General features: G+C 48.9%; 1 protein-coding gene across 1 annotated transcript in view; it reads right to left on the bottom strand.

The window, feature by feature from the left end:
• Positions 1-596: 596 nt before the first annotated feature.
• LOC306974348 (atrial natriuretic peptide receptor 1-like) overlaps positions 597-10,803 on the bottom strand; it is a 36,810-nt gene continuing 26,603 nt past the window's right edge. The window contains exons 17-25 of the mRNA XM_079571539.1: positions 10,201-10,357; positions 8,607-8,762; positions 8,292-8,457; positions 7,907-8,053; positions 7,695-7,818; positions 4,455-4,523; positions 4,211-4,382; positions 902-1,000; positions 597-836 (exon numbers count right to left, since the gene is read on the bottom strand). Of these exons, the coding sequence (XP_079427665.1) occupies positions 694-836; positions 902-1,000; positions 4,211-4,382; positions 4,455-4,523; positions 7,695-7,818; positions 7,907-8,053; positions 8,292-8,457; positions 8,607-8,762; positions 10,201-10,357 (1,233 nt within the window). The 3' untranslated portion in view covers positions 597-693. The remainder of the gene's footprint in view (positions 837-901; positions 1,001-4,210; positions 4,383-4,454; positions 4,524-7,694; positions 7,819-7,906; positions 8,054-8,291; positions 8,458-8,606; positions 8,763-10,200; positions 10,358-10,803) is intronic.

Genomic DNA, 10,803 nt, shown 5'->3' with positions numbered 1-10,803 from the left:
GCCTTGTATAAAATGTCTCTCTCAAAATGGCTGTAGTGAATGTCTTGAAATAGGCCTCTGTCTCTTTAAGAACCTCTGAGCCTTTAGACACGCCCCCTCCACACGCTGTCTGTGTCATCAGTGGGGAGGGGGTTCTGCTGAGGAGCAGTGGTTGGTTACTCGGCTGGTGACGAAAGCTCGGAGGCGTCTCCAGGAGGTGGGGGCGTTCCTAGGAGGACTCAGGCAAACCTATCCCTAAAATGGCCGCCATCAGAGTTTTTACAGATTACTCAAAAATACGTGAATGTGCCAAGGCAACACTTCAGGCATGTTTTTAATGAGGGAATGACATAATATGATGGAAAGCTTGAAAAAGTCCATTTTGCATAATACCCCCCCTTTAAGCTAATGGGAAATTAGCCAAACTGCTATGGAACTTTACCTGTATCTGTGTCACTTCCTGTCAACAGCTAACACTAACGTTTCAGCCCAACATTTCATTAAAATTGCTGCTTCATTGAAATAAAATAATTACGCAACTGATGCTATCCTTCTAAATAAGTCATACCTGTCATACACACTTTAACAAAAACATCTATTTTGTTGTTCTGTATTTTTGTCCAAATGTGATGAACCAGTGATTATCAAGGAGAGAATCAGCCAATGAGAGAACAGCTCTGAGACCATTCAGGTGTCCAGGCTGTAGTCCTGGGTTCAGGTCTCGGTGTGTTCCAGGAGCCAGTAGGTCTTCATGCGGCCCTTGCCTTTGACCTCGATGTCCCCTCGCGGCTGAAGGTGGAACTCTGGGAAGTCGGACAGGATCAGACGAGTCGCCTCCGACACGTGGATCTTCAGAGCTGCAACAGAACCAAGTCAGACCAGGGACGGTCCAGACGGGCTGAACTCTGGCTTAAACTCCTACCTTCTCCTGTGGACTCCATCCTGGACGCAGTGTTTACCGTGTCTCCAAACAGACAGTACCTGGGCATCTTCAGCCCCACCACCCCCGCACACACCGGGCCTGTACGGAATATATACAACACGTAAATATACATATACCACCCCCGCACACACCGGGCCTGTACGGAATATATACAACACGTAAATATACATATACCACCCCCGCACACACCGGGCCTGTACGGAATATATACAACACGTAAATATACATATACAAGTACATATACCACCCCCGCACACACCGGGCCTGTACGGAATATATACAACACGTAAATATACATATACAAGTACATATACCACCCCCGCACACACCGGGCCTGTACGGAATATATACAACACGTAAATATACAAGTACATATACCACCCCCGCACACACCGGGCCTGTACGAATATATACAACACGTAAATATACAAGTACATATACCACCCCCGCACACACCCTGCCTGCACGGAATATATACAACACGTGAATATACATATACAAGTACATATACCACCCCCGCACACACCGGGCCTGTACGGAATATATACAACACGTAAATATACATATACAAGTACATATACCACCCCCGCACACACCGGGCCTGTACGGAATATATACAACACGTAAATATACAAGTACATATACCACCCCCGCACACACCGGGCCTGTACGAATATATACAACACGTAAATATACAAGTACATATACCACCCCCGCACACACCCTGCCTGCACGGAATATATACAACACGTGAATATACATATACAAGTACATATACCACCCCCGCACACACCGGGCCTGTACGGAATATATACAACACGTAAATATACATATACAAGTACATATACCACCCCCGCACACACCGGGCCTGTACGGAATATATACAACACGTAAATATACATATACAAGTACATATACCGCCCCCGCACACACCGGGCCTGTACAGAATATACATTGGGTTGCATAAGTGTCCGTATACCTTTAACTTTTCAACATTTTGCCAAGCTATGGTCCACAAACATAAATATATATATAATTGAAATTTTATGTGAAAGACGCACACTAGGTGACACACCATCCTGCAGTGAAATGAAATTTATACATGTTTTTGAACCTTTTTTATGTAGTATGAGCTTTTATTAATCAATTAATTTGTTGATTAGCTAAATAGGTTGGTAACTATAGATTTATCTGAAAGATGTGAATTATTGAACCATTGACATTGACCCTTTGCCTGAAATAATACACACAGACATTACCAGAGCAAACTGTGCTTTATGGAGGTTTAATGATCAAAATCAATTAACAGACGTCATGGAATATTGAAATGCAAAACAGGATAACCTAGCAGGTATAAAGAATGAATAATCAGATAAAATGTTCTTAAATTTATCTGCAAGTCAGTTAGTTAAGTGTTAGTCCTGAACCACTGTGGGCTAACCTGACCAGCATGTTTTTGGAGGTAGAGGAAACCGTAACACCCGGAGGAGACCTGCTCAGCTCCACCTGCACTGGTCAGCTCCACCTGCACTGGTCAGCTCCACCTGCACTGGTCAGTTCCACCTCCTCCTTCCTCTTGATCCTGCGCAGCTCCCTCCGCTCCGCAAGTCTTACTCTTCTGGTAAGAGCTTAGCAGTCAATCTGTTGTAATTCTCCAGTGAATGTCCATTAGCCAGAACAATAGAGTTCGGGAAATTCCACAGTTACCATGGAGATCCGCCATCTTTGCAGCTGTTAGCATACATTTCCATTGACTAACGTTAGCTAAAAACAGTATAAAAAGTGAAGAAAAAAGCCGCGGAACAGCTCTGTTAGCTGCTGAGTTACTGCTGGTAAATACATCTAACTCACTGTGGTGTCCAAGTGTTTTAATGACAATTAAAACAACAATGACGCCAGTATTTCAACTTTTAAAATCTCTATTAGTTTACAATTGCTGCTAATCCCATAATGCTTAGCGATATGACATCACATTCCCGAACTCTATAGAAGGCATGTGTGCCTTAGCTGTGAGTCTCGCCCGCATACCTCCTCGTTTGTCCCTTTTTTGCTTCCTGTAGCTCCTCTTGTGACGCCCCCACTGTGCTGCAGGTGTGGGGGCTCTTGGTGCCTCTTCAGTGTCTCAGAAGAAGACATTTGTAGGTTTCAAATGGGTTTAGCTGATAAGCTAGCTGTTTACTTTTAAAAAGCTGCTTTCTTCAGGACCATTATGGACTGAAAAGATCCACCGATCTCCAGCTGGTAGATGAAGGTTGAGTCAAAATGGTTTGGGCTAAAAGTGCAACGATCAAAAATGTTGTTGTCGTGTTGGAAAAATGCAAATGTCCTTAAAAGAAGTAACTCGATAGTTACAATGTCAAATGGCGGGCGAAGACTTAGCTTCTTGTGGTCATCACTGAGACAAAGAGAGCTCAGAGGTCAGCAGGGGTTGTCGCCATGTGCTGGCCCTTTCTGCACTCTCTCTTTCTCCGTCTCTTTCTCATGTCTGTCTGGACAACCTCAATCTGGCGATTTGCTTCCTGCACCAGGTTTCATGCTGGGGCGGTCCCTTTGTCTCCGCGGGGCTCGACCAATCGATTCCGTGTTTGACAGTGGGGCTGGTGTTGTCAGGGTGATGTGCAGTGTTACTTATACGCCAAACATAGGGAACAAAAAGTTCAATTCTGGTCTCATCTGACCAAAGCACCTTCTTCCACATGCTGTATCCCCCATGAGGCTTCTGGCAAACAGCAAATGGGACTTCTAATGGTTTTCTTTTAAAATTGGCTTCTTCTACCCAAGGCCAGATTATTGCAGTTTATGACTAATAGTTGTTCTGTGGACAGTTTCCCCCACCTGAGCTGTAGCTCTCTGCAGTTCATCCAGGGTCATCATAGGCTTCTTGGTAACAGCTCTGGTCAGTGCTGTCCTTGTTCGGTCAGTAAGTTTAGGAGGACGGCCGGGTCTTGGTAGGTTTGCAGTGATGCCAAACTCTTTCCATTCCTGGATGGTGTATTTAACTGTACTTTGAGAGAAATCTTTTTATAACCAAACCCAGCTTTATACTTCTCAATAACTTTATCCCGGACCTGTCTGGTGTGTTCTTGGACTTCATGATGCTTCTGCTCCACAATAGTCTCTTAACAAACCTCTGAGAGCATCACAGAGCAGCTGTGTTTGACCTGACATTAGATTACACACAGGTAGACTCTATTTAGTCATTGGTCGACATGTGATCATTCAGAAATCATCAGGAAACTTCTTTGTTGTACATGTTAGGTCATACCCATGGACAGTATAAGGTCATACCTGTGTGAATGCCGATCCGCAGCCTCAGTTTCTGGTCCTGATGGCGGATGGTAAAGCTGCTCACGGCGCACAGCAGAGACAGGGACATCCGAGCGATCTCTGGAGCGTGGAGTTTGCCATTCCTCACCGGCAGCCCGGACACCACCATGTAGGCGTCCCCGATCGTCTCCACCTGCAGCACAGAGCCAGGTCACTTCCTGCTCTCTCCACGTCGCTGAGCTGGAACTGAACAGACCGGACTGACCTTATAGACGTCAAAGTGGTCAATGATGGCATCGAAGCAGGTGTAGAGATCATTCAGCAGCGTCACCACCTGAAGATCAGACATGCTGAGTCCACGAGACAAGGAGTACAGGAACCTTTACTTCAAAATATAAGAACTGCAAAACATACAGAGCAACGCGTGCAAGGGACATGGAAACAGGAATGAGCACTGAAACCGTTCAGCTGCAATGTACTTTTCTACTCACCTGTAGTGGGGTACTATCTCTCCTGTAGTGGGGTACTCTCTCTCCTGTAGTGGGGTACTATCCCTCCTGCAGTGGGGTACTATCTCTCCTGCAGTGGGGTACTATCCCTCCTGTAGTGGGGTACTATCTCTCCTGTAGTGGGGTACTATCCCTCCTGTAGTGGGGTACTATCCCTCCTGTAGTGGGGTACTCTCTCTCCTGTAGTGGGGTACTATCCCTCCTGCAGTGGGGTACTATCTCTCCTGTAGTGGGGTACTCTCTCTCCTGTAGTGGGGTACTATCCCTCCTGTAGTGGGGTACTATCCCTCCTGCAGTGGGGTACTATCCCTCCTGCAGTGGGGTACTATCTCTCCTGTAGTGGGGTACTATCCCTCCTGCAGTGGAGTACTATCTCTCCTGTAGTGGGGTACTATCCCTCCTGTAGTGGGGTACTATCCCTCCTGTAGTGGGGTACTATCCCTCCTGCAGTGGGGTACTATCTCTCCTGCAGTGGGGTACTATCTCTCCTGTAGTGGGGTACTATCCCTCCTGTAGTGGGGTACTATCCCTCCTGTAGTGGGGTACTATCCCTCCTGTAGTGGGGTACTCTCTCTCCTGTAGTGGGGTACTATCCCTCCTGCAGTGGGGTACTATCTCTCCTGTAGTGGGGTACTATCCCTCCTGCAGTGGAGTACTATCTCTCCTGTAGTGGGGTACTATCTCTCCTGTAGTGGAGTACTATCTCTCCTGTAGTGGGGTACTATCTCTCCTGTAGTGGGGTACTCTCTCTCCTGTAGTGGGGTACTATCCCTCCTGCAGTGGGGTACTATCTCTCCTGCAGTGGGGTACTCTCTCTCCTGTAGTGGGGTACTCTCTCTCCTGTAGTGGGGTACTATCTCTCCTGTAGTGGGGTACTATCTCTCCTGTAGTGGAGTACTATCTCTCCTGTAGTGGGGTACTATCCCTCCTGCAGTGGGGTACTATCTCTCCTGCAGTGGGGTACTCTCTCTCCTGTAGTGGGGTACTATCTCTCCTGCAGTGGGGTACTATCTCTCCTGCAGTGGGGTACTATCTCTCCTGCAGTGGAGTACTATCTCTCCTGCAGTGGAGTACTATCTCTCCTGCAGTGGAGTACTATCTCTCCTGCAGTGGAGTACTATCTCTCCTGCAGTGGAGTACTATCTCTCCTGCAGTGGGGTACTATCTCTCCTGCAGTGGAGTACTATCTCTCCTGCAGTGGAGTACTATCTCTCCTGCAGTGGAGTACTATCTCTCCTGCAGTGGGGTACTATCTCTCCTGCAGTGGAGTACTATCTCTCCTGCAGTGGAGTACTATCTCTCCTGTAGTGGGGTACTATCTCTCCTGCAGTGGAGCACTATCTCTCCTGCAGTGGGGTACTATCTCTCCTGCAGTGGGGTACTATCTCTCCTGCAGTGGGGTACTATCTCTCCTGCAGTGGAGTACTATCTCTCCTGCAGTGGGGTACTATCTCTCCTGCAGTGGAGTACTATCTCTCCTGCAGTGGAGTACTATCTCTCCTGCAGTGGAGTACTATCTCTCCTGCAGTGGAGTACTATCTCTCCTGCAGTTGGGTACTATCTCTCCTGCAGTGGAGTACTATCTCTCCTGTAGTGGGGTACTATCTCTCCTGTACTGGGGTACTATCTCTCCTGCAGTGGAGTACTATCTCTCCTGCAGTGGGGTACTATCTCTCCTGCATTGGGGTACTATCTCACCTACAGTGGGGTACTATCTCACCTACAGTGGGGTACTATCTCTCCTGCAGTGGAGTACTATCTCTCCTGCAGTGGAGTACTTTCTCTCCTGCAGTGGGGTACTATCTCTCCTGCTGTGGGGTACTATCTCTCCTGCAGTGGGGTACTATCTCTCCTGCAGTGGGGTACTATCTCTCCTGCAGTGGGGTACTATCTCTCCTGCAGTGGAGTACTATCTCTCCTGCAGTGGAGTACTATCCCTCCTGCAGTGGGGTACTATCTCTCCTACAGTGGGGTACTATCTCTCCTGCAGTGGAGTACTATCTCTCCTGCAGTGGAGTACTATCTCTCCTGCAGTGGAGTACTATCTCTCCTGCAGTGGGGTACTATCTCTCCTGCAGTGGGGTACTATCTCTCCTGCAGTGGAGTACTATCTCTCCTGTAGTGGGGTACTATCTCTCCTGTAGTGGGGTACTATCTCTCCTGTAGTGGGGTACTATCTCTCCTACAGTGGGGTACTATCTCACCTGCAGTGGGGTACTCTCTCTCCTGCAGTGGAGTACTATCCCTCCTGCAGTGGGGTACTATCTCTCCTACAGTGGAGTACTCTCTCACCTGCAGTGGGGTACTCTCTCACCTGCAGTGGGGTACTATCTCTCCTGCAGTGGAGTACTATCCCTCCTGCAGTGGGGTACTATCCCTCCTGCAGTGGAGTACTATCTCTCCTGCAGTGGAGTACTATCTCTCCTGCAGTGGGGTACTATCTCTCCTACAGTGGGGTACTCTCTCTCCTGCAGTGGGGTACTCTCTCACCTGCAGTGGAGTACTATCTCTCCTACAGTGGGGTACTATCTCTCCTGTAGTGGAGTACTATCTCTCCTGCAGTGGGGTACTATCTCTCCTGCAGTGGGGTACTCTCTCTCCTGCAGTGGGGTACTCTCTCACCTGCAGTGGGGTACTCTCTCACCTGCAGTGGGGTACTCTCTCACCTGTAGTGGGGTACTCTCTCACCTGCAGTGGGGTACTCTCTCACCTGTAGTGGGGTACTCTCTCACCTGCAGTGGGGTACTCTCTCTCCTGTAGTGGGGTACTCTCTCTCCTGCAGTGGGGTACTCTCTCTCCTGCAGTGGGGTACTCTCTCTCCTGCAGTGGGGTACTCTCTCTCCTGCAGTGGGGTACTCTCTCTCCTGCAGTGGGGTACTCTCTCTCCTGCAGTGGGGTACTCTCTCACCTGCAGTGGGGTACTCTCTCTCCTGTAGTGGGGTACTCTCTCACCTGCAGTGGGGTACTCTCTCTCCTGTAGTGGGGTACTCTCTCACCTGCAGTGGGGTACTCTCTGCAGACAGGGCGGTGAACCCCACGATGTCACTGAAGTAAATGGTGACTGAGTCGAAAGCTTCGGCCTGAACCGTCTCTCCGCGCTTCAGCTGCTCCGCCACAGAACTGTCAATCACAGGGAATGTGTCAGATGCCCTCCCGTACTCCTGTCAGAAGCCCTCCCCCGTGCGTGTAGCGCCCCCTGGTGCCTCACTGGGGTAGGATCTGGTACAGCAGAGTCTCGGCTTTCCTCTTCTCCTCGTGGTAGGCCTGAGTGCGCTCCTCCACCAGCTCCTCCAGGTTATTGGCGTACTGCTCCATGCGCGACAGCAGGTTGTCCAGAATGTTTGAGCCGTAGCCGCTGGAGGAGGACAGTGGGGCAGATTTAGAGCTAAGGTGTTAGGAGCGTTAGGGCTCAGGAAATTCACAGAAAGGAAGTTGGAGATTAGGAATCAGGGTTTAGGAACTGGAAAGGTTTTGGGAGATAGGACATTAGGAGCAAGGAGACTCCAGGTTAGGGGGGTAGGTTAAGAGGGTAGGGATTGGGAGTTAGGAGAATGGAGACAGAATCTGTGTTTTAGGAGTTAGGAGGTTCAGACCGGTTATGTTTGCGCAGCAGGATCTTGATGGTGCTGAAGTCTGGTCTCTCAGTCGGCTCTTGGCTCCAGCAGCGCTTCATCAGGAGACCCAACTCTGTCTGTGCCTGTGCCCCAAGAGAGGGCCTTAGCGGCGGGCACGAGGTGGCAAGCAGTCCCTCCACAATCTCTGGAGGAAAAAACAACAAGCTGAAACCACCCCAAACCAGAGAGATGGCCTCACAGAGGGCCTCACAGGGCCTTACAGAGGGCCTTACAGAGGGCCTCACAGGTCTGTGGTCTGAATGGGGTTTAGACTTGGCTCTGTCTGAGACCCACCTTTGGGGCTCATGTGGTAGTTCTCCAAATAGAAAGGCCCCCGGAGCAGGGCCAGTTCTTGGAGGATGATGCTGAAGCTGTAGACATCTCCTTTCTGAGTCCCACAGGAGGGTCCCTCAGGGGCCCGCAGCAGCTCCGGAGCTGTCCACAGCTTTCCTGCAACAAGCTCATCATCAAAACTCGTCATAAAAACATGACAAGAGAGTGTTTGATAGATGGGAGCAACGTCTGCGTCGCTGAGAAGGTTAGCACCCTCATTCATTGAAATAAATGAGCAGCGATTGGCTAAGAACTTCTAATCTAATCTGAAAAAAAGGCTTTTTATTTGTCAAATGTGAAAACAAGGAAGGATCTGTTGCTTCAGATAATTCATAGAGCCGACGTTTCTGAATTGAGCAGTCGGTTCGCACTCATCACTACTCGTCATTAACATTTGCTTGTGTAACTTTTCCGCTGGTTGGTTTATGTTTATGTTTTTATTACAGCTTTAGCTTTTATTCTGTCCATTTATATTGTGATATTGTATGCAGCCTACGGTGTAGTGTTCTAGACTGTTGCTGCTATTGCTAACATTAATGTGCCCAGTGAATCATCAGTTAGGCCTTATTCTGAGCATGTTTAATGAGTCTGAATAGGTCACAAAGGGCATGACACACGGCCACCAGGTGGAGCTGTTTCTCAGTAATGACCATTGACAGAGACTACTGGCAATTCTTAAAAATAGCACTTATATACAGAGCCGGTGCTGGCCCTTCTGGGGCCCTAAGCAAAAATCCCCATGGGGGCCCTACAGTACGCATCCCGTAGTTATTCGGCAAAGGGCGGACCTATTTACGGTCAAAAACAGTTTCACTGTTCAGTAAAGCAGGGCAGAAGTGGAAAATAATTACCTCAATTCAATCAATCAGAACCACTAACCGCTAAGCCATCGTCCAACTGGGATTTATAACGACTACTGGTCTATTTCCCCCATTTTTTAAAATGGAAAATAGCAAATGGGCCCATTCTCTCACTTCTGGCCTTGACCCACAGTTTGGGAACCACTGATTTAAAACTAACTGAAACCTGCACCTGACGGTTATTTCAGTTTTACCATTAGCCTGTGAGTTGCCCGACTCGTTATAGACTGTGCACATTCAGAGAACCAGAGTTACTGTAAGTTACTGTGCTCATGAGAACCATGTGGATTCAACTCCTCTTTGAGACAAAAAGGCCACGGACACGGCTTTACTCTCGTCTATCATCAAACTACTGTCCTGATTCTCCACTAGACACAACAAGAAGAGAGTTTAAATGAGTGTGTGGCCGATGCCCCGAGTCCGAGCAGAGAAAACCTGAGAGCAGCGCCCGGGACACGGGGACGTGATGCAGTCGCGGAGGAGCCGTGCATGAGGCGAAGCACCGGGAGACAGCCGGGCGAGCGAGGACACGAGCGGAGAAGCACTCGCGTGTTGGAAGTGACAGGGGCAAAAGTACGTGTGTTATGTATTTGTATGTGTGTCATTTATTTGTACGTGTGTCATGTATTTGTATGTGTGTCATTTATTTGTATGTGTGTTATGCATTTGTACGTGTGTCCTGTATTTGTGCGTACTTGCGTAGGCAGCATGCGTGTCGTCGCAGCTCATGCTCCGGAGGCTGCTGAGGCCGTAGTCTGTGATCTTCAAAACGAATCGAGAATCCACAACACAATTTGACGACTTCAGGTTCCCGTGAGACACAATCATACTGCTGTGCAGGAAGGACATGCCCTGAGAGAGAGGAGACACTGAGCGATCAGAGGAGACACTGAGCGATCAGAGGAGAGACTGAGTGATCAGAGGAGACACTGAGCAGAGGAGACACTGAGGAGACACTGAGCGATCAGAGGAGACACTGATCAGAGGAGACACTGATCAGAGGAGACACTGAGGAGACACTGAGCAGAGGAGACACTGATCAGAGGAGACACTGATCAGAGGAGACACTGATCAGAGGAGACACTGATCAGAGGAGACACTGAGGAGACACTGAGCGATCTGAGGAGACACTGAGCAGAGGAGACACTGATCAGAGGAGACACTGAGCTACAGAGGAGACACTGAGCAGAGAAGACACTGAGTAGAGGAGACACTGAGCGATCAGAGGAGACACTGAGGAGACACTGAGCAGAGGAGACACTGAGCAGAGGAGACACTGAGCAGAGGAGACACTGAGC

The sequence above is a fragment of the Gobius niger genome, assembly GCF_951799975.1.
Source record: "Gobius niger genome assembly, chromosome: 14".
NCBI classification, from domain to species: domain Eukaryota; kingdom Metazoa; phylum Chordata; class Actinopteri; order Gobiiformes; family Gobiidae; genus Gobius; species Gobius niger.
Note: the sequence above shows the minus strand (reverse complement) of the source record. Positions and strands in the feature narration are given on the sequence as shown.